This window comes from Scomber scombrus, chromosome 2, assembly GCF_963691925.1.
Source record: "Scomber scombrus chromosome 2, fScoSco1.1, whole genome shotgun sequence".
In the NCBI taxonomy this organism is placed as follows: domain Eukaryota; kingdom Metazoa; phylum Chordata; class Actinopteri; order Scombriformes; family Scombridae; genus Scomber; species Scomber scombrus.
Genome location: NC_084971.1, coordinates 15,984,779 through 16,009,451, shown reverse-complemented (window position 1 = coordinate 16,009,451; position 24,673 = coordinate 15,984,779). Strand labels below are relative to the sequence as shown.

The window sequence follows — 24,673 nt, the reverse complement described above, 5'->3', positions numbered from 1 at the left end:
TCACAATTTTTCAAGTGTGTTGAAACACTGAAACATGTTTTGCTTACTGTAATCATTCCCTCTGTTCACACTGACTGTTAGAAAGTCCCTTCCAATTGTGCTTTCAATATTAGTGATGCGGAAACAAAATCCACAGCCCTAGTTTTTGGTTTCCTGTTTAGCTGCAGTGGAAGGATTGAAACAAAAAGAACACTAGAAAGAGTAACTATGGGAGATATTGTCTTGATTTGAGTAATTTGGACGGCTGACGTCTCATATTAGCTTTAAATAGCTCTTAAATACACTTCTGTGCAGGAGTGCTGTAGATTTTCTTCCCCCATCACTTACATTTAAAGTATATTATAAATGGTTCTTAATGGCCAGTATGAACAGGAGGAATGATTAAAAAAAAACATGTCAATGTTCATTTGGGCACCTGACTGTTTTAGGACAGACTTGAAAAACTGTGAACCTATCCTTAAAGATGACAGATTTTTACCAGGTTTAAGATGTACTTATTTTAAACTAAGGGTGAGTGGTGCAGCTAAATTATGTAGAACAGTAGGAACCACTCTTTTAGATTGAGACAAGCAGATGCAAAAACACAAACTATGAATATCACCTTTTTTCTTATTTTTTAAAGAAATGGCGCTTACAAGGTTGTAACTGCTTCACCACTGCAGTTAAAGTAACTGTCACACCTTTATTCTTGTGAAATCTTTGTGCATGTGTCTGCGTGTAAGATACTGACAAGACGGAGGCTGGCACATATTGTATGGTGTCTCTGTGGGAACTTGACATGTGTCATCAAGCTTGGTTTGAGGGAGAAAACATGACATAATGTTTAAACTGTGTCACAGCCTCACATGTCTTGTCAGGACTTGTCAGAACAGGTGTCTCAAACTGTGATTCCCCCTTTGCGCATCACTCCCTCTACATGCTCTCTCATTCGCTTTAACCTCTCTGGTTCCTTGCAGGAGTTTCCATGTATATGATGTCTCTCTGTCTTATCTGTCTCTTGTTCATTACCTCCGTTCTCCACTTACATTTTCTTATTTCTAAAGCTTTTTGCCTGCCTGCTTCTTCCAATTTATAATCTGTGACCCAGGTCATGCAGGCAGCTCCCTGAATCTTGTGGCCGTTCATGTTCTTGTGCTCAGCTTTGTTTGAACAAAGACTGAAAAAGTAAAGTGTTGACCTTTTACCTCTGTTTCAGTTTATATTTTTTTCTCTCCTCCTTAATTCATTGGAATTTTACAACATTACACAAACACTTGATGAATTTCACTCTTTTTTATGAAATTGCTATGATTACAGCTACACTGTTTACATTGATTACACAGCATACCATTCATTACACTGCTACTGTTCAGTAAACTCCCAGACAAGAGGGTGTATTGATCATCAGTCAGGGCATCTTTGCCCTCAGTCACGTTGTCTCTGTTTCCCATGAAACGCCAGCTAACTTATAATCTTGAGAACAATACTCATACTCACACATACACACATATACACACACACACTCTGTGTTGCACCTCAAGGTTAAAACCAGTGTTTCCCCTCTTATCAAGAAAGACTAATACGTGCCTTGACTGTTTATGCACAAGGTTTTTGGAGATAAAGCAGGAAGATAAGAGGGAGAGGAGAGTTCACAAATGCCAAAACATTGAAACCACAGTGATTAAGTCCGTCTGTCTTTACAGTTTAAGGGAGACAGTTGTCTACTGACAGACTTTGTCTCCTGCTTTGAAGTTGTGCAGGGTTGTGACTGAGTCCAGTATATTTGCTAATACTTTCATGTTAGTAAGAAAAAATTCCAAGTGCTTTTGGGTGGTTTCCAATTTAAAATATGCAATAAAATCAGAGCCTTCAGCAGACCTAATTTTTCACCTGTTTATTCATATGATAAAAACATTAGTTTCTAGTAATTTTGCCCATTCATTTTAAAACAGCTGTTTTGAGTAAACCTTTATTTGCATGAGGAGGTCCTCATCTCAAGAGTTTTAACTAGTTTGCAGAGAGTACTCCTGCATAATGTGATGTTAAAACTTAACATATTCGTCAAACTATAACCATACATCTATGTTAATTTAACATAGTGAATGTATGTTCATCCATTTCTAATTATCCCTTATTATCTCTTATTTTCTTGTAGGTTCTCAGCTGACACACTACAAACCTCTCACCAGGAGTAGAGCAACTTCACTGACCGCAGTGGTCAGTGAAGTTGTATTTGTGTTTTATGTGATTGGTTTAGTTTTTAGAAATGTCATTCTAGGAAAATCCATACAGTGAAAGTATTGCAACAATGTGACTTCTTCACAGTCACATACCAAGTGAGCAAAGATGACTCATCCAAAGCTGTGTAGCTGTATTTTTCATCTTCATCATGCATATGTATGTTCCAGATGACCGCATTAATCTCTGTGGCCCCACTGCTGATTTGATGAGTGGATGACAAGGTTTTTACAAAGGCTTCACTACGCTGTCACTTTTGATCTGCCGCTCAGCTTAATGGCCGTGGAACCATTTTTCTCACCCTTCAAGACTTAATATTTTAAATGTGTGCGGCAGATGGTGATTTTAACATGGCTTGTGATCAGAAGCTTTCCCATATTGGGAACAACTCAGAGGGCAATATGAAGCAACATACAGCCTGATATAGTTTTTATCTCAATGTCAACCAACTGTGGCTGACAATATAATGGCTGCACAAACTGTGTTCACAAACAAAGAAATTGTCAGTGGGCCACATTAAGACAAACCTAGTAGATAAAGATAATTATACTCTTTGTCTTTCAAACAAACTCTTTTAGGGTTGTTCAACCTGTTTGGTTTGTTTAGGCTGGTGTGAATGCTGTCAATCCAGACCATTTAAAAAGGTGGTGTTGTTAATCTTACTCTGGATATGTTTTTGATGTGAAAACAAAGTGGAGCAGCACAAGATTTTGTGGTTGCAGATATGTGATTTTAGCCTGAACTCAAAAACTAAACTACTGTTATACTATATATTAAGTCCATTGATGCATGTTTAATTATGTTTTTACTTTAAATTATTATTTGGTAACCTTGGTAACACCATGTGAGTGCTGATCTCTCAGAAAGTGAAAAAGAGTTACGATATAAGTTTCCACTTTGTCATTATTCATCACATTAAGGCTTATATTCATAATTGATTCAATTTCTTTCTTGATTAATTGGTAAGCTAATCGATTAGATTGGCTTTTATAACATCACAACATCAAAGGGTTGTGTGATCACATCACCAACAGATGTCTTCTCATGATCTAACCAAAACATATTTGATATACTACAATGTTAAGACAATAAAAAGCAGCATGTTTCAGAGAGATTGTTTGGACTTTTTATTCAAAAATGGATGAATTGATTATCATAATTAAATGTTAAATTAAATGCCCATTGACTAATCGTTGCAGCTGGCGTATTTGCATGATTGACTTGTACTGCTTTTGATCAGTGATTACGTTGGGAGATCTTTGCTACACCTGAGAAGGTAAATAAACACAAAAGCTGCTGTAACATGCTGCACGACTTGATGTCAGCCACATGGAGCCATGTGGTGTTGATGATGCAGGATGACAGTCGCAACAAACTGTCCAGTGAACCTGTCAATCTGTGTAACTTTATGTTTACACCTCTTGGTTAATCTGCAAAAAAGAGAGCTTCTACAGCTTTGACAGTTGAACCTAGAAATGTTCATTTTACATAACGTTCTGGATAAGACCAAACAGAAATCAGATGGAGTGCTGTGGGTGTGTGTTTCGTGTGTATATAAGTGTTTCTTTACCGCACTTGGATACTGAGGGCAGAGCCAGGCAAAGGCTAAGACCAGCCTACCTACTGCTACACAGAGACTCTATTGTGTGTGTGTGTGTGTGTGTGTGTGTGTGTGCGTGAGTGAGTGAATGTGTGTGTGTGGTACCTTACAGAACACCATTGATCCCCCTTGATCCATTTTATGGCTGTACAACATAGAGACAAAAAGAGAGTGAAGGAATTTGCTCCTTTTTGAGCAACATGGTTTAGTCAAATTGTCAGTGCATTAAACTTGCTTTAGTCTAACCACTGAACACTGAGACCTGTAGGAAGATTTCTTTTGATATTCCCTTACATTGATGCCTTTGATGCTCTCCGACGTGTGTGTTCCATTGTGATAATGTGTGCAAGCTTACTATCTCCAGAGTTAATACGCTGATAAATATGGGATTGGCGGGGTGATGGCGTCTTTGATGCTTTGAAGTACACATATTATTTCAGCCTGTGTGTTACTTCAGAGGGAAGGAAGCAGGAGGACTGTCACGCCTGTGAAGTGAATAGGTGATAAATGACTTGGCGTAAACCTGTGATGTACGTTGTTGACTTTGATAATCCTCAGCATACTCCACAGACAACTACACTGTGAGCACTGTGACGTCGGATGAGCGTACATACCACTGTCCATATTTTACTGATACTCACACAGACAGCGGTGGAATTCAGTGTCCAATAATGCAATTTCTGCTGCAGAGTCTGTAAAGCAACTGAAAATCTATAGCTGATGAAAAAGCACTTTACAGCAATTCCCTCTGTCCTTCCCGCGAGCTAGAGAGTGATTTGATTCCTCTGTCTCTGATTGAAGTACTTTCTAGAAAATTGTTTTACAGTTAGTTGGCTGACTGTTTAAGTCAGGCTCATCCTGAGCAATGGCCAGTGACGACAGTAGAGGATGCGTAAGTTCAGAGATCAGGGTCACTGCGATTACATGTTCTGTCTCTGATCGTCTGGAGGACAGCGGTGTTTGTGCTCTTCCTGTTCCCATACACACAGGTGGAAGGATATTTTCAGTTTACAGTGGCCTTGGAATCTTATCTCCCTCTCTCCCCCTCTCTCTTTTTCAGAGGCCTCAAAATGTGAACATTGAAACTCAAAAACTTTTAGGGTTTTAATTTCATAGTTGTATAATGATCAGCACAATCTCAGTGGTTTGGTGTTTTCCTGTCCTTGATTTTGCTTTTGTCTGTCTATGTGGTATTTTGATACCCAGCGGACATATGTGCACCGGTGGGATGACAGGTGCAAACATGTAGGAGGTTCATTCAGATGAAGCAGCCCAAAGCCAGTTGTTGCTACTTTGATGGAAATTGAGTCTTAGAAGTTGCGCTGAGAATAAACATCTCCTTCTGTTTATGGTGCTGAGTCACTCTGCTGGCAAGTAAGCTCTTAAAGAAATTGCTCAGAGATATCAAAAGAATTCTTAAATCATCTTAATTCAACAACCTTCATTCAGCAGATGTGTAATTAAATCATCAAAAATAACTCCCCAGACAGCAGGATATATTAATAAATCTTCAGCCACCTATTTAAGATATTCACAACTTATAAGTCGCTTTTCTGCCTGTTTATGCAGGAGAAGTTAGATAACTGGACCTCATCGATTCTGTGCATTTCAGTGCCAACATGATGTATCACATTTTACAATTGGTTGTGAAGTAGAGTAGAATTGTGACTGAAATGGCATTAGATTGAGTCCATGAATTATATACACTGCTTTCATTTTTTATCAACTGTTTATAAACCAGCCCCATCTGATTTCTTAGAGAAATCGATTGATTTGTTGAGCTGTTGTTGTCATGCTTCATTGTGACTGTCACAGCTGTGCAACCAATGATATGAATGTATTTATAAATCACTATAACGTCCAGTCTATATTTCACTTTACCCAGCCCTTCTGTACTTTGCCTTGCAACACATAATGTCATACAGACCACATCTAATAAGACATACTGCTTTGTGCTTGTCGTTAGGATCCCACAAATCAAATAGGAGCCTTCATCCCAGTCTAAAAAGCTTTGCATTTTTCAAAACAGTACTTCTCTGGCCTTTTCTTTTCCGCTCATTCTTCATGAGTTGAAAATCCATCAATGTTGAATAGAAGCAGGATAATAAGACATGTAGAAGCAGCACCATAAATGAGCCTCTAGCAGATGAACTACACTTCAAAGCAGGAATTAGTCCAGTGTAGCATCAATAATACAGGTATTAGAAATTAATGAAACTACTAATGTAAGTACTCGTATGGGTTTTTGTGATTGAGGGCACAGAATCTGACCCAGCTCTACGTCTGCTTCCTTCTCTCCCTTCTTCTGTTTTTACCATAATCATCCCCACCTCCACCCCCCATATCTCTCCAAGAAATGGAGCAGAAACTTCAAAGTGCAGAGAAGAAGGATGGCCAGCAGCCTAACGGCAGCGTAATTGCATCATCACACAAAAACAAAATGTCACTGGGTGGCCTTTTAATGACTCCTTCCACCCCCTCCACCTCCTGACCTGAAGCTATTTTAGAAACTCTGTATGTTGTGTGTTCAATAGCCAGTATTTACAGAATCAGCCCTTTCAGAGCACTGCTGCTCTTTGATCTGTCTCTTTGCCCTCCCAACATTAAGCACACAAATCAGTGTTGAACATTACAGTACAGATGTTACATAATAACTTTTCTTATTATGCCTCTCCACCAGCGACGGCCATGGCTGCAGGCATTATGTTTTTTGGTTGTCCCCTCATCCATACCTCATTCCCTCTGTCCGTCTTCGTTCTTGTGAACGTGATATATCAGGAACACCTTGAGGGAATTTCTTCAAATTTGGCACAAATATTCACTTGGACTCAAGAATGAATGGATTAGATTTTGATGGTCAAAAGCCAAAGGTCAAGGTCACTGTGGTCTCATTCCTGTCCCACTCTCGTCAGTGCTATATCTCAGGAACACCTGAAGGGAATTTCATTATATCTGGCACAAACATCCACTTGGATGCAAGGATGAACTGAATAGATTAGAATTTGTTGTTCAAATGTCCAAGGTCACTGTGACCTCACAAAAAACATTTTTGGCCATGACCCAAGAATTCATACACTAATTATGACAAAGTTGCATACAAATATCTACTAACATAGCATCATGAGGTGACATTCGTTATCCAAATATTCTATAAGACAGCATTCTTCTGACTGGTTATGTCAATATATCAGACATCCCAACCCGAAAAAAGTAATTTCAGGGAGGTGTCCCCCACCCCCTATTAGAGGATGAACAGGACCGGTTGTTACAATGGAAAATTACTTCACTTACTAATAAGATACTGAGTTGTGCATGAATAAGGCAAAGCTTTTTTCAGAGAATATTTACATGAACAGAAATTTGTCAAATAGCTTTTCTGAAACTGAATAGCCTACTGAATTACACATGAATAGAACAACAACAAAAAAAACAACCTGCCAGTGTGCCTACACACATGGAATGGCAGATTATGTTCGACAATGAAAGCTGTGATATACACCTCGGCTGAAGTAACCTTCTCAGTGAAACCTTTTTTTCTGATGAAAGAACTGAGATATATTTGATCCGCCTTCCCTGGGCTTAGCCTCCCTCATATGTTCTGGTCCCTAAAACATATGGGACGGCTATATGTAATACTTTGTTGAGTAACTTTCTCTTTTCTGTAAACCAACGCCTATATTTAAAATGTGACAATAAAATATGTAGAGTACTTGTACTATTTACCTAACCTGCTTATTACTATTATTTAACTTGTGTATATTTTTATATTCTATTGCAACTTTAAGCAAGTCTTCAGTGAGTTTGGCCTTATCATGTTGCCTTGGCTTGGCAGTTAGACAGCTAGTATAAATAATAGTCTTTGCACAAATGACTATGTTAAACTCACCTCAACATGTCTTAAAGTCGTTTAACCCGCTATGGGCAATGCTAAAATCACTGTTGCAAACAGTACAACATGCAACACTATAATTATTTTTTTACCACTATAAGGCAGGTGTACACTTTTGTGTAGTCTGGTGCAAAGTGGGTTTTGTAGTGTTTTTCTTTTTTGGGGGCACTCTGCCATAACGCTAGATACACTGAACTGATTGTCTCTCGGTCTGGGAGAGAAGATGTAAAAGCCCGCCTACACAGAAAACTGACTGGTCTACTAAGCAAGACAGAGCAATCAGGATGCTATCTCTTTCTCTCTCTCACATGCACTGCATGTAAATTGCAACTTGCTGGTCAGCAGAGGCATAAAACTGTGAGGTGGTGTTCTCCTACAATGTATTCACCAACAGAGAGGCTATGTCAATAATTGTCCCTGTCTAGTGAAGCCTGGAGCAAAATGTCACCCGTATTAGGTGCTGCTGTAGTTTCATGACTCAATGTTCACAGTTTTAAAGCCAGTGTCCATCCCTGCCATGTCAAAATCAAAGACCATGTGCTGTTACTTCTCCGCTGCACTGCAGTTCAGTAAGCTAGTTCCTGAATCAGTATTGTGAAACAGGCCTCAAATTCCTGAAACATGTGCTTTGCATAGACAGCTTATCTACATCTAAATTGTTGAAGCCATAGGCCACCACTGAAGTTATATTCTCAGAGTCAGTTAATACAGAGCGACAGGAGGCATTGGAGGTATGTAAATGCTACCTGTTAGCAAACAGTGCTCCCGCCCCGTCCACAGTCTTTTCAGAGTTCTTTTTAAGGCCTCAGAAAAGGAATTGCTAATACTTCGGGTTTTGTGGTATTTGACTCAGTTTGAAAATATAACAAAGGCTTTACTTTACATAGACTTTGACTTTGTTTTAGCTGAACACCAAAAACTGTTTGAGAAGAGTCTTTTGGTGATTTGATCAAAACAAATGCTGCAGCTTGTTGCCTTGTTTGAATAGTGCTGCTTAAGATTTTCATTCTGAAATACCATGAATTGTGCACTGCCTTTGTGTGTGTCAGAGAAAGCTACAAGCAGTGAGCTGTGAAACAAAATGATTCTCAAAGTTTTTCATTCCAGACACCCTACTGTTCTTCCATCTGTTCCCACAGAGCTTATGTCGCTACACTAGCACTCAGCATATAGACTTCATGGCACCCCACTAGGCAAATATACATTGTAACATAAACATGCACACATACACTGAAGGCAAATATACGTTCTCTTGAACCAGGGCAGGAGGAATGTTTGCAATGCAGTCATGCTGACTGAATGACTGAGAAGCAGCTGGACTTTGAAAAACTTTCTGGGCCTTCCTAAACACACTATTAAGCTCTCGTAATTTACAGTTGGACAGCCAATTATGACTATTTTCAGGATTTTATCGATGAATTTAGAGCTCAAACTATTAGTTGATTAATCGATTATTCAATTGACAAATTGATAACTGTTCAAACCAAAATGCCAAACAACTTATCCTGTTTGCACAAAAAAGTGAATTTTAAAGGCTGCAGAATTACATACAAAAGTCAATACAAAAATGTGAATAGACACAAATTTACCCAAAGAGCATGAATGGACATAGATATACATCCATGTGAATAAAACATTTTTCACTTTGAGGGGTAAATCTATGTGTATCCCAGAGCTTTCTGAATATACTTTTATAAACGTATAGAGAGGATGGAAATAAGGAGACACACCGGAGGGAAATAACAAAAAGATTTAGAGTCTATGATGTGGCAGAAATTCACTTCATGTTCTGTCTTTGATTATTGGTCACAAAAAAAAGTTAATTGAAGTCTTGGACTCTACAGACATTTTTTTATATTTTCTGATATTTTGTCTATTGATTAATCAGAAAGGAATCAGCAGGTAATTAGTTGATAATGGAAATAAGCCTCAGTTGCAGCCCTAAATCAAGTTATGATTCAGTCTATATAATACCTGAAAATAGTGAAAACAGCCCATCACCCACACAGCTGTTTGTTTTTTGTTTTTTATTTAGTTCAACCAACAATTCAAAGCTCAAAGACATTCAGTTTACAATATTACAAAAAAGCAAATTTAGAAGCTACAAAGTTATTGTTTGGCATTTTTGTTTGATAGAGAATTTAAAATTTAAAAACTTCTTGTGTTTTTTAAAGGCTATCGACTATTTGTTTCAGCAGTAAAAAGGTACTTTCTCTCTGCGTTAGAGTATTGTTTCTCATCTGTCTGCTTTTCTTTTTCACCTTTGACCTGAGCTGCTTCAGTCCTCTGTGTGACTAAGCGTGCGTGGGATATTAAGTAAGAGAGTGGCTGTGAGATGTAAACCGGGAGAGACTCTGTGTGTGGGAGGTCATACCACTGAGGTCAGACAGCCTATGACTTGCTCAACTGGAAAGTGTTTGTGAAGGACACAAATTATTGCCTTGACAACCAAAAAAGCTGTCTGTTTTAATGGAATTGAGGCTTCAGTCATTTTAGTCATCTGGGTTGGCATGTAACAGGTGTTGCAGGTGAACAAATGTGTAATTAAATACTGTAGCAGTCGAGCTGTGTGTCATGGCCATGTGCCACATTGGTGCTTTACTACTGCTGTTTGGTTCTGTGATGTATTGGATATAGTGCGAAATAACAGAGGCAAGGGTACAGTGAAAAAGTGCAGTTTTTGTTCAGTCCCACAGCACATTTACGGGTTGCTACACTTTCTGAATGGCATGAGGGGACTGTGGGAGTTGTGTGAAAATTCACAGTTAAGGTGCAAAGTTTCATAGTTAAAGATTTTAATTGGCTTTATAATGTGACTATTCTCCAATAAAGAACAGGAATGATTTGCAGTAAAATTTATTTTAATATGCTTGACGCCAGTGGTTCCCAACCTGAGAGTTGGGAGACTGATTAAAACATTTCTTTGTTACAAAGATGCATTTTTCTGACTTTTCTCCAAGGTTTGCCTTTTCTTCCTCTCTGACTTACGACAAACCTGTCATTTAGGGATGTCCCGATCCAGCTTTTTGCACTTCCGATCCGATACCGATATTGTAGCTTTTAGCATAGGCCGATACCGATACCGGCCGATCCAAGCATGTATTAAAGATTAAAGATATTTACTTATTTTGTTGTTATACTCATGTTGAAAAGGGTTTTACTCTTAAGAACAACTAGCCAACTTAATTAGGTTAGTTTGAATAATCCACAATGGTTGGTAATGAGAAGCTGACCTGTTTATTCTTAACAGGGTTAAATAAACACAAAATAGACAAAATAATAAATAGTCAATTAACCACACAAACTGAATTGGCATCAATGCTCTGCTTTTGAACAACAAGAGTGTAAACCAAGGCTTAAAAAGCCATCAGTGCAAACAATATTGTAAACTGTATTAAAAAAGCAAAACACACAAAAAAGCTGAGTAGAAAATAAATAGTGGGATGCTGGACAGGTCGCTAGGTGTGCTGAAAAACGCGGACCGGATTTGGGGGGGAAAGCTGAAAAAACTGGAATGGATTACCTACAGCGGTGCGCTGGAAAACACGGACCGGAGTTCTGAAAACAAACTGGCGGGGGTCCGGATCGGGATTTTCCCGTGCAGGCCGATCCGATATTGATATGCATTTTTCGCTAATATCGGCGGCCGATCCGATCCAAATATCGGATCGGGACATCCCTACTGTCATTGAAACAGTCCAAGAATGCAAAATCAGTCTGTGGTTCAGCAACACACCTCATATAGATGGCAGTAAAGATTATGAAAAACATACTGCGAATTGAGCATGCTCACTAGAGACTTCCACCAGCCAAGACCGTTAACTTCCACTTTAGCCCTTTGGTTAACTTGAATTGGGATGAAACGATTCAATCATGTGGCTTCTAGACTTTCGAAATGTGATTGGACCAAATGGATCAAACTTTGATAGTGAAACAATACATTTCATGGGGGGTTGTAACGCTCAAAAAATGGTATCTGTTGATTTACAATGTAAGTCTATAGGAAAAGGTCTCTTAGTGCCTTATAGCATGACAAGACCTTGTAATTACACGATTTGGCCACTATGGCATATGGCTTCAAAGCCTGGCGCTCTTCCTGGGGCTTGATCTAATTAGATTCAGCTAATAATGTCATCACCAGATCTCCTACAAGTTAAAACCAGTCTAACTTTGATGATTTCATCATTGTAGGCCTGATGCATTTAATGCCACAGCCTCAGGTTTTTGCAAAGTTACAGACTAGTAACTACAAGTACTGTCAAAAGAGCCAAAGTAAGTGTGATATTCCTTCTTCATTGACACAGTTGTGGAAATAACCTCAGTTGAATTTTTAGCATGCATTGCTGCCTATCTGGCCCTCACTAAGGCCTTTCAAACATGGTGTTGTAATAGTCAGATGGAAATTAATGTGGGTAAGACCAAAGAACTGATTATTTGTACAAAACTAAATATCAAAACAGAACCAGTTTCACTTGATGGCCAACAGGTTGAAACTGTGGATAATTTTAAATATCTAGGTACAGTTAGTATATTTTCAAGAGATGTTCACAGTGACTTTATCTCCTTAGGAAACTGAGCAGTCTTGGTGTATAAAACAACTGTTAAGAGCGTTTTTACTTTTCACCTTCCTGCCTGCCTGGTATGGTCACCCACACTGTAGATCTAAGAACAAACTGTCCAGGATCGTGTCAATGGCCAGGAAAATGTTTGGCAAACCTCAAAAAGCCTTGTCATCACTCTTCACTGAAAGAGAAAAAAGTTAGGTCCATTTTAAAGGACAGTTTCCATCCTCTACATAGCCAGTTAGAGCCTTTGAGCTCCGGAAGACGCTATAAAAATGGCTCTAGAGATGGCTCGTTCGCGAATGAATCAGTTCAAACGAACGACTCTTTAAAACGAACGAACTGACCTGATTCCCCGTTTCACTTCTGTCACGTTCTTTCGTTCGCTATGTTCACTGTTAAGTTATCAGAGTGGTGAAGAGGGACTGAGAAAGCCAGCCAATCGTAGGTTGTCTGTTGAGTCACTCGCTCTCAAGTTGCGTTCACAGACACGCAGGAAGGATACTGTTCTGTTGAAGCACCCTATTTCGGGGTGTTAGCGAATGTTAAGCTAAATGCTAGCTTTCCTGAGTGTCTTTGAACGCATCTTGAGAGCGAATCACTGACTGAACGAGACCGACTGAGATGATTGAACGGAGCGACTGACTGAACGAGACCGACAGGAGAGATATGAACGGAGTGACTGACTGAACGAGACCGACAGGAGAGATATGAACAGATTTAAGTATCTGGGTATAATCTCTCTTTTTTAATAACACACATAACAGTAACGTGGCCCAGTTCGTTACAATATATCTGCCAAGCTTTTAAACATGTTTGTCAGCATATTGGGTCTTTATTTCTTTATTTAGTAGCCCTTGCTAAAAGTGAACAAAAAATGAAGACAATAAATTAGCTGATTTAGCCGGAGTCTACTCTCTATTTACCTTACATGTACAATACATGTACATTTAATGTGAAGGTGTAAACACATTAGCCACTGTTGTATTGTACATAATCATGAAGTTGCAGCTATGTATTTACTTTGAACTACTGTGTTGTGTTGACCGTTAGCACGATCGTTTGAGAACGAGGAGCTGAGAACCGTGCATTATGATTCACCGTTAAGCAACGTTGTACCGGAAATACGACTGAACGAACTAATGAACGAACTATATGAACCGATTCTTCCAGCTGAACTGACCGACGGGAACTGAATCTCGACAACGAATCATGAAATCCATCACTAGCTAACACGCCAGACCAAAGACATTTTAAGGTCTCTCGTGTCAGCGTGAATGTTACCTACATGAACAAATCAAAATGCATGCTTGTTTGGTGTTGATTACCTTAATATTCTTTAACCTGTTTCCTTCCTTTAGCAAAGTTGTGATTAGCCTTTAGCTGTCCAAGGCTATATTTGGGTGGTTGAGCTCTGCATGCTTTACTGTAGGGGGAGAGTTGTCTTATTCACCTCTTCAATACAAAGCCAGTCTATTTCTCATTTTGTAATGGTAGAAGCGACAGCTTCTGGGGGTGGCGTGGCGGCCTATGTTTTGGGTTGATTTCTTAGATAACAGTTGGAGATTTTATAATGTGGTACCAGTTCATTGCCGCAGCCAACTTCACTGTTCAGAATTGCATGACCTCTGTCAGGTATCTTAACAGCAGTGTAGTGTGAACAACAGTGCTGTTTGTGTGAGTATGTGTTAGATATGGAAATTAAGTGAACTGACTGAAAATAAAATGATCAATTAGGATATTGGACTAAACTGGTCTTTTTTTTCTCCTTTTTTTCCCCCAAATCTTGGGCTCTCTTTTTGGCATGGTTATGGTTTCTCGGCATTCTGAGATTTCTTGGGACAATTTTGCCCTTTCATTTCTGACACTGGAGCAGATTGACCTGTTTGCTTGAGAATGATCAGGGAAACAGAGACTTCTCTGTTCTTCTTGATCAACCTCTTGTTTTATGTCTGCCCTGTATAAGATTTTTTTTTTTACATTTATATTACAGACCATTATATATTATATTATATAGACAAATTTTTTCGGATTTGAATCTCAAACCAGTCGCCACATTTTCTATCACCTCATTCCCCCTCATGTCTTCTCCCCAACCATCTTGACTTTATCTGCCACTTAACTTTTTGACTTTGTCAGCCTTCCCTTCTTTACCCTCCTGTATCATGTCTAATTATCAAAGTCAGTGTGTGTCTACAGGGAGCTCCTCCATACCTCCTCATCAAAGCCTCTGTTTGTGTTTGCTTGTTTATCTCTGGCTGCTATTCTAGGCGCTCTCCTGGAGCCCTGATGAGACACAAGCCTCCACTCCCCACGGAGGCTTATACTGTAAGCTGTCACTGCACCTCCAGTCATTCAAAACACTGCCAAAATGAGATTTTGTCTCTTGGTACCTCTGTTGCTCTTGGAGGGTGCCTTCTCTCTTGTCTCCCAATCTTTCTCTATATAAATTTATTTTTATATATGTATATTATCATACATCTGCTGATCCTTCCCTCCATCTCATCACCTCAGTTCTTGAGAGAAATCTGGTGTAATGAAAGGCATGCCAGAGGTTGTTTCCTCCTCCCTTCCTTCTTCTTTTTTGTTCTCTGCTTTCCCCTTCATACACTGTACAGTTGTGTATATGTGTCTTTTATGTGGGCCCTTTTCCCCTGTGACCACGCCACCTACCACATACCTAAAGGGTGCCGAAGGAATCCTTCAGGTGTTGGTAAGGAGATGCTTCTCAATATGACAACAGGCAAACCCTGAGGACCTGAAAGATCTGCCATATTGAAGGAGCAACAATAGTATCTGGCTTACTTGCCTTGCGGGGAGAAACGAGAAACGTCATTTGTGGAATGTCTGGGAATTGGATGGGGAGGGAGTAAAAATGAGAAATGTGGCTTTGGGTAGGTTTGTCAAAGCTTATTTGGTGAGTTTGCATGTGAAGTGAAAATAACCTTTTTTTTGTAATTGAAGTGTCTGTGTGCAGTTGTATTTTTAATGCAAAAGCTAGAGTCACCACTTGGATTTGATCTTCTTATTGGTGTTCCCAAACATTAGCTTGTTTATGGGGTTTTCTTATGTTATGTATCTGGAAAGTGTTTGGTGCGTATGTGCATGCATTGGTAAAGCGCATGTTTTGTGCTTCAAAGCTCTGTGATGGCGATTAGCGACACAAGTTGTGACAGTGTGGCATTTGTTACAGAAATAGGGCCTTGTATTACCCAAATCTCCCCCAGTGTGAATTCCCAGCCGCTGTCATGGCTTAATGTGTTTTTGGTGTAGGACGGAACTGTTTACACACCACAGAGGATTGTCAGTGACTGGAACAGTATTGCGGTCATCGCATTAAAAAATTCAAATTTCCAATAACTGTGTTTTCATTAAAAGTATTCTTATCACATAATGACTTTTTTATGGAACCCACCCAGTGCAGAATTACATGTGGGCCAAAACTAAGTGTTGTTTCTCTCCTGAGAAGTTTTATAAGGAATGTTTTATGAAAGTAGAATCAAGACTTGTGATGGCGGTGACTTGCTAATAAATTTCTCTCTCAACCCAACCAGTCAAAGCAGATGGCCGCCCAGCTAGCGCCCGGTTGTCCTCAAGGTTTCTTCCTTAAAGAGGAATTCTTCCGTGACACTGTCGCTGTGCTTGGTCATAGGGATCGTGGGTCTATGTAAATTAAATGGTAACGTTTAGAGAAGAAGTGTGGGGAAGGTGTTTTTGGTGAGTGTGTGAATGAAGTAGGGGACTGTGGGTCATGGTGGCTCTGCAGACGAAGGCGATCAAGATATGTGTCCATACAGTCTTCACACTTAAGGTCTTGCCTCTGATCTTCTGTTGCCACTCCTCAGTTGCTGCCTTGCAGGGATGGGACTCTTGAGTTTTGGTATCTCTTCTCTACATACTCTTCAGACCACAGACAAATACTAAATTTAGAAAAACAAAGAAAAGAGACCATGCAGACCAAAAACATTTGAACATATTTTAAAAAACTGTAAATGATTCTTGTAGCCAGCAAGGATTCAGTCTCTCAGACCAGTGAAGGGCAATAAGCTTAGAGAATAAGTGGATTCACTTGTCTCATATTTTTTGAACCTCTGATCTCTAACCTTCAACCATGTCTTGTTGTGTCACTGGTACCAAGATGGATGAGACGGAGAAGTACCAACAGCGACTGGAGGCCATTGCTGTGAGTCCACACACACACAAAACATGCACACGCACATACATTTAACTGTGTATACAGAGGAAGAGACATTAAGGAGACTTAGCTGTGCTCTTTGAGCTTCTTGTAACTCCTAAATAATTAAGTGTGCAGTGTGGTGAGCCAGGGTGTCCCTGGTCCCACGAAAATAACACCAGGTTGTCATGGGGAAATTTTCTCTGAGGGTTATGGGATATAGAGTATACTTGATTACTGCAGTGATGGTGTCCTTGTGACAGATGGTTGACCAGGTGTCCCTATTTTACTCTTTCCCAGTGATGTTTTATTCATTGTCCTCTCTTCCTTTTCTTTGTTTCTGTTATTAATTTAAGTCAGCGTGTTTGTAGTCTAGATATTGATCTGAGTTTCTCTGTCCACATTTCTGTTTTAATAGAATAAAATCTTACCCTTCTTTTTACTCTCACTCCCTTTTTAGCAAACATTCAATATGCTTATATTCATTTTCGGTCTTTCAATTTTCTCTCCTTCACTCCTCCTTTTCTCTTTCAGGAGAAGCGTCGGCTGCAGGAGGAACAGGACAAAGCCAGAAGAGAGATGGAGGATGAGAAACTGAGACTACAACAGCTCAAGGTCTGACATACATACAAGGATGATCTAACCTGTCTCATTCACTCACATACACACACACACATGCACAGATACACACACACATACTGTACACATACTGTACACACATGCAGCCTTAATTTCAGTCTCTGTAGACTCATTTCAGCTTGTTAACGAGCAAATAGCTTCCAAACCTATTTCCCTTTCACACACACAAATGAACTGTTCAACCTTTCACACTTCCTGGTTTTTGCCGTCTCTCACAAGGTTAGAAGCAAGCCTTCCTTTGCTGAAATCAGTTTTTATATGAGTGTTTACACACTCTGCAAGTCACAGAGCTGCTCTATTGTTTTCACATCATTTCCAGACTGGCGTTCCCACTTCCTACTCCACTGTGTTACTCTGCCCCCGGGGTACATTCCTCAAATTGTGTGTAATCTATGCAGTGTGTGTTTGTCTGCATTCAGGTATGCGTGTGTGTGCTTCACTTCATACAAGAGAAGTGTTTTAAAAACGCTTAGCATATATGAGTATGTGGACAGCACTTGCCTTGAGGGAATTTCTTCAAATGCGGCACAAACCTTGGGCTCAAGGATAGACTGACTGTATTTTGGTGGTCAAAGGTCAAGGTCATTGTGACCTCAATTCCATCCCATTCTCATGAACATGATATTATTTCAGGAACATCTGGAGGAAGTTCATTACAGGTCACTGTGGCCTCACAAAACAGATTTTTGGCCGTATTTCAAGAATTTATACACTAATTATGACAATGGTTTACACAAATATCTCGTATGGATAGATTAATGAAGGTATGACATTTTATATCTAAAAGGTCAAAAGTCACCTTCACTGTGATGACATAATGTTTTGCAAAAATACTTTTTTGGCCATTATTTAATGCCATAACTCATGAACAGAGGGGAAATTGTGAGCATATTTCACATTTGGTTGGATACTGAGTTGGTGACAGTAATCTCGGCTGCCTATCTTGGAACTGTGGCGATTGTGCAGATCTTCTGTGCTGCCGGGTTTAAGATGTGTGTGAAGCATCCACATTTAAGAATTTGTGGCTTCTTTGCATTTTGCTTTCCCAAGGTACCTGTATGAGTCCACCTAATGGCACTTTTCCACTACACAGTTCCAGCACGACTCGCCTCGCCTCGACTTGGTACGGTTCCAGAACAGACCTTTTCCGTTACAAAAAAGTACCTACTCAACGTGGGCGTCATAGCACGGCTCCGCGAAACTGCAGTGACTTCGTTTTGAGTTGTTACATTTGTGAAGGACTTTATGTGCAGTGACTTTATGTGTTAAACTTCGTTCAACACATAAACAATGGAGGACATTGAGGCAGTGGTGTAATTGCTGCTGTATGTGGCTTTTTGTCACACACCAAGCAAGAAAATTGAGCCGTATATTTGTAACGCTGTTGCCGGTAGTTAAAAATGCCGGGTTTGATTCTTATGTGGGACGGCTCATGACTCTTCCAGCAACAACTCTTCTGACCAATCAGTGGCCGGCAGTCTGTTGACGTCACATTTAGTATCGGCTTGGCTCGCTTGGAACCTCACCAGAGCAGGTACTAAAAAAGTACCAGGTACTTTCCCTAGTGGAAACGCAAAAATAACCGAGGCGAGGCGAGGCGAGGCGAGTCGTGCTGGAACTGTCCAGTGGAAAAGCGCCATTAGACAGCAACCAGGACAGGGGGTCTCCTGTTCCTCTGGTAGTCTACCACAAAGTTATTTGTTTTGTTGATATTGAGCTTCAGGTGATTCTCTGCACGACATGATGAAGCTCTTTAACAGTCATCTGGACCCTTCTGTAAAAATATTCTCTTAATTGATTTGGCATGTTGCCCAAAAATACTCTTAATACCTTTCATTAAATTCCTTCAGTGTCTTTATTACAAACATTTTGAGTCTGCATGTAAACTGCAACTTGACTTAGCATACAACCACAAGACAGTATTTCTAGTTTATGATTATTCCAATATTCACTCTCTCACAGGAAATGAAATTGTAATGGCTTTTAGTACATTCATTAGCTTTGACATTGATTCTAACCCCAGTGTATATATAAGGATGTGATAGGAGGGAGCAGTCGCTTGTTCGCTGCTCCAGACGTGCAGGACAGTATAGCGAGGTTTGTGTTCAGCCAGCCAAAGGCACAGGGAAGGGAACAGAGCCGGGCTTGTTCTATGCTGCAAGAGAAAACACAGAGATGGTTTTGTGACGCTTACATTTAAGTAGGTAGCTACTGACTAACAGTTGCCAGATTTTGGAAACATGGGGCCATATAGGCTTGAGGGGAGTGTGGGTTTTCAGAAACTTTCACCTCAGTAGAAAAGCTAAAAGACATCACCTAGCTTTACACAGTAGGAGTATGGCTGCTGAGAGAGCTAGTAGTAGATTTTAGAGCATATATAATTACGATTCAAAATTCCAATTTTACTGGATGAAATTTAATACTTGAAAATTCCCTGCAGATAGACTCTTTATTTTCACTTGTTAGGGTCAGACTAGTGCTTCTTGAGCTGGTAAGGATTCATTGTCTGGCTCAAAGGCACTCCAGCAGCACAGATACATGTTGAAAAAATAGAAGCAATTGAACCAGGGTCAACTTGTTGTACTTACTAAGTCACCCTACAGCCACTGGTATAAGTCGAGAAAATGGCAGTTTTTTTGTTTTTTGTTTTTTTTGTGTGTATGCTCAAGAAGCCTGCAGAGGCCTGTCTGGAAAAACAGCTGTCTTGCTACAGGTCCGCTACAAAACTGGTCAAATAGGACGGCCCATTTCAAGTTAGCATGTTGGTATATGCACTCGGAAAAAGAGCAGAGAGCATCCTTAGCTCTTTTGCCTATGAACAAGGGGAAGAGTCACGGTACATTGTTACAGCGAAACTGGACGCATACTTCATTCTGAGCTGCGATGTTATTCATGAACACAGATGCTTCACCCAGCAAGGGCAGCGCATGGGAGAATGTGCGGTTACATGAAATTGTGCACTGTATGAGCTGTCAGAGCTCTGTGATTTCGGAGCAAACAGTAAGGAAATGCCCACCAAATCATGGTGGGTTCCTTTGACACCAACTACACAAAGCCAACAGGACAAGTGCCCAGCACTGAAGTCTGCATGCAACAGATGTGGGGCCTCTGGGTTCTGGCAGATCAGAGTTTGACCACCTTCATTACACCATTTGGCAGGTACTGTTTTGGGATTACCAGTGCATCTGAGATCCTCCAAAGAAAGATGGTCAAGATGCTGGAAGGGCTGCATTGAGTTGCAGACTACATGGACTGTGCTGGGAGAAGCATGCCAACTTCACCACCGAGATGTGGATGCAGCTCCAAGATGCTGCTTGGATGCAGCTACAAGATGTGATTAGGTACATATAAGGGGGTTAGCCTGAGCACATAGCAGACACACACAGCTGTGTTAGGGAGTATTTTCCCATGAGAAACAAACTGTCTGTGCATGATGGGTTAGTAACCAGAGGAAGCAGACTAGTGATACCTTAGACAATAAGGCCAGAGATATTAGAATGTATACATGAGGGCCATCAAAGGCTTAACAAGTGCCAACACTTCAGTGTAGTGGTCTGGTTTAACATCACAGATCACACACAAGGTTGAGAACTGCATTCACTGTCATTATCAGAGGAGAGCCTCTCTTGTCAACAACTCTCTCAGACAGACAGTGGAAGTAAATTGGCATGGATTTCTGTAAACACGAAAGACACAACTCCCTAGTCTTAGCAGACTATTGATACTTCGAGATACTCAACATGCCAACCATGACAAGCTTACAGGTAACTTTTGAGCTAAAAGCTACATTTGCTTAATACAGAATAGTGCAGGAGCTACTAGCAACAATGGGGCGTAGTTCAGCAATGATGTATAGAGAGACAGCCCCATGAAAAAGGACATGCAGGGCGGGTAGTCCAAACAGTCCAGAGGATTCTGAAACTCAAAGATCCCCTACCTGCACTCATGATCTACAAATGTCTCTACACAACAGCACAGGTGTCAGTCTTTGACGGAACATTGACTCCAAAATAGGTCTGGTTGGTTCATTAAAGAGACTTGAGTTGTTAAGAAAGAAAACATTTGAGGGAAATATGGCTTGTTTTGGGAGGAAAAAAAGTAAGACACTGTTTTCCCTGTTTGATTGTTAAAATGCTTGATGATTGATTACCATTTATTCGTAGGCCACTAGATGGTGCTGAAAATATTTGTACTAAGCAATGAATGTTAGTAGTGGTTGTGGATAAGAGAAGTATCTTAAAAGGAGGAGATGTCAAGGATGTTTGTTTATTGATTACACTCACTATCACAGAGTTGGTTAAGTGCACTGAGTTTATGAACCTGTTTCTGGCATTAAATGGATAATAAAGTTGGCAAAGATACTTGTAGCAGCCGATAACGTAATAATGACCAATAACGTAATAACAGCCAATAACGTAATAAATTTGCCTGTTTTTTAATGTAATAAGCCGGTAACATAATAACTTGCCAATGACGTAATACAATTCCTTAACCAGTAACGTAATAATTTTTGCCAATAATGTAATAAGTTATTACGTTATTGGCCTGGTAAAAAAACACATGGCATGCTGTGTGTGCACTTCCTTAACAAACATATGAGAGACTGAGAATATTAGAAAGGACATGTGCAGTGCTACTTTTCATCTGTAGATACAACTACAGTAAGATGCACTATTTGTGACAAAAATGTGCCACACAGCAGCGATACCAGTAACCTGTTTAAACATTTAAAAACAACGCACACTGAAAGTCATAAGGAGGCTGAGCAAAAACAAAAAGATGATGCCCAGTCTGCTGCATGAGTACCATCCACTGTCCGGCAATAGACGTTGCAGGAGAGTTTTGAAGCAAAATATATCCTGGTATGGATAGCACCGTTATCAGATATTAGGCAAAGAGTTGGCAGAGATTATATTTCTGTTGTTTTGTCTGTTTACCATAATAATAGTCGTCATCATCATAATCTCGTTTTAAATTTCATTGGTACATGAGGGTAATCAGGAAAAGAAGATATATAATTGCAAATATGCGTGTTTGATGTTGTTGCTAATTTATTCAGATTTATGTTTTAATTATTTATTTTATTATTATTTAATCATAGTATTTCTTCCTGCATTTTATATTTATTAACCCACAAATGTTTATTTACTCATTATAAATTCATTATTAATGGCTAGCATGTGTCATTTGAATACCCATTTAAGAGTAGTACAGTATCGGTATTGGTATTGTTAAAATTGTAACAGAAAGTATTGGTATTGTATTAAATTGAATAAGTTCTGTATCACCCATCCTTACCGATAACGTAATAATATACTTATATCACTTTAAGTTTTATTTATTAGATATAAAGTTTTACACATCCATGGCACTTAGTCTTACTATTGTCTCTTTCAAATATTTGCTTAAAGACCTAACCAGATACATACAAAAAACCCTACACACACACACACACACACACATGCTCAACACAAGTTGTGTTTATATTATTTCTCTCAGTAAAACTTAAAAACAGCTCTATTTGACTTTCAATAAATAAAACTTAAATAAAGTGATATATTATTACATTATCAGATTTAGTTGTTACATTTGTGAAGGATAATTTTTTACCAGGCCAATAATGTAATAACTTATTACATTATTGGTTCAGGAATTTTATCAAGTTATTATGTTATTGGCTTATTACATTAAAAACGGGCAAATGTATTACGTTATTGGCCAGTATTACGTTATCGGCCGTTATTATGTCATCAGCTGCTACAACACTTGCTAGTTACTCTTACATAAACTAAAGTACAGTTTATTATAACCATAACATCATTTTCATGTCACTTTTATCATTTGGGTATATCATCAGATTTGCTTGTTTTAATTTCTGAATGCACCATGATATATGTTAACTAAAGTTGGACATATTTCATTGTGCATTCAGAAATTAAAAGGACAGTGAAAACTTTCCAATATTTCTTTGGATATAATTTTTTTCCCCCTAATGTTAGGAGATTGATGTATTTGCTTTTGCCCAGCTCATGTAAACACAACATTGCCAAAATGTCCATTAAATAGACAAAGCTGTGAATGCTTTGGAAAGGTGGAGATATCATACTGTTTGTACTGTCATCATATCTAAACCATTATTTTTAAGATAACATTAACCGTTTAATTTGAGATGGGCTGTCTAGTAGTGTCTCTCATTGTGTCTTTCATTGCCACACACTAGGGATGTCCCGATCCGATATTTGGATCGGATCGGCCGCCGATATTAGCGAAAAATGCATATCAATATCGGATCGGCCTGCACGGGAAAATCCCGATCCGGACTCCCGATCCAGTTTGTTTTCAGAACTCCGGTCCGTGTTTTCCAGCGCACCGCTGTAGGTAATCCATTCCAGTTTTTTCAGCTTTCCCCCCCAAATCCGGTCCGCGTTTTTCAGCACACCTAGCGACCTGTCCAGCATCCCACTATTTATTTTCTACTCAGCTTTTTTGTGTGTTTTGCTTTTTTAATACAGTTTACAATATTGTTTGCACTGATGGCTTTTTAAGCCTTGGTTTACACTCTTGTTGTTCAAAAGCAGAGCATTGATGCCAATTCAGTTTGTGTGGTTAATTGACTATTTATTATTTTGTCTATTTTGTGTTTATTTAACCCTGTTAAGAATAAACAGGTCAGCTTCTCATTACCAACCATTGTGGATTATTCAAACTAACCTAATTAAGTTGGCTAGTTGTTCTTAAGAGTAAAACCCTTTTCAACATGAGTATAACAACAAAATAAGTAAATATCTTTAATCTTTAATACATGCTTGGATCGGCCGGTATCGGTATCGGCCTATGCTAAAAGCTACAATATCGGTATCGGATCGGAAGTGCAAAAAGCTGGATCGGGACATCCCTACCACACACACATGCAAACAGACATTCACCATTTAAAAGGCCTGTGCTTGATGTGTCACAGGTGAGGGTGTTTGACAGCTGTAACAACTAAGGACGTCCACAGAATGATGATGACGAAGCAGTGAAAACTAGACTTTATTTAATTGAATCTTAGACTTAAAAAGTTGTTTGCTTGCTGTTGTTGCCTGCTATGTACTTATAAAGGTCTAGAAGATGACACTGAGAGAGAATTCAGCTCTAGACAACAGAGAATTGAGTTCTTGTTTTTGTAAAACTTGAAAGTACTTGGTTTGGTGTACTGTTAAGAGGTATGGTAAGTAGCCTCAGGCATCTTTCTTTTGCTGGGTCATGTCTATTTACTAGAGAGTGTGTTAGGAATAATTCAAGAAGAAGTCCACACACATGCTGTATTTCATGTTTGCTTTCCGTGCATTTGATAGCTCAGATGAAGCCCATTTAAATGGACTCACAGGTGTTTCTCTCTTTTTGTTGCTCACTTTTTTTTCTTCTCGTCTCACCTTCACAATCTTCAAATAAACACATTTCACTTCACTTTCCCCATGTCAATTTCTCACTCTGGTCAGCATATCATTGCTCCATCCATCTTTCTCCTCTCTCGCCAATCTTAATTTTTTTGCTTTTTATGAAATCACTCACTTGTTCACTTATCTACCATTCCCTATATAATCACTTGT

General features: G+C 39.4%; 1 protein-coding gene across 2 annotated transcripts in view; it reads left to right on the top strand.

Annotated features, from left to right (window-relative positions):
* palm3 (paralemmin 3) overlaps window positions 1–24,673 on the top strand; it is a 41,715-nt gene that overhangs the window by 8,545 nt on the left and 8,497 nt on the right. Inside the window, exons 1-3 of one of the 2 annotated variants that reach the window (XM_062428331.1) lie at window positions 13,049–14,596; window positions 16,407–16,451; window positions 16,977–17,057. In XM_062428331.1, the coding sequence (XP_062284315.1) occupies window positions 14,558–14,596; window positions 16,407–16,451; window positions 16,977–17,057 (165 nt within the window). In that variant the 5' untranslated portion in view covers window positions 13,049–14,557. Of the gene's footprint in view, window positions 1–13,048; window positions 14,597–16,406; window positions 16,452–16,976; window positions 17,058–24,673 lie in introns of those variants that run through there. The other variant, XM_062428336.1, reaches the window with a different exon arrangement.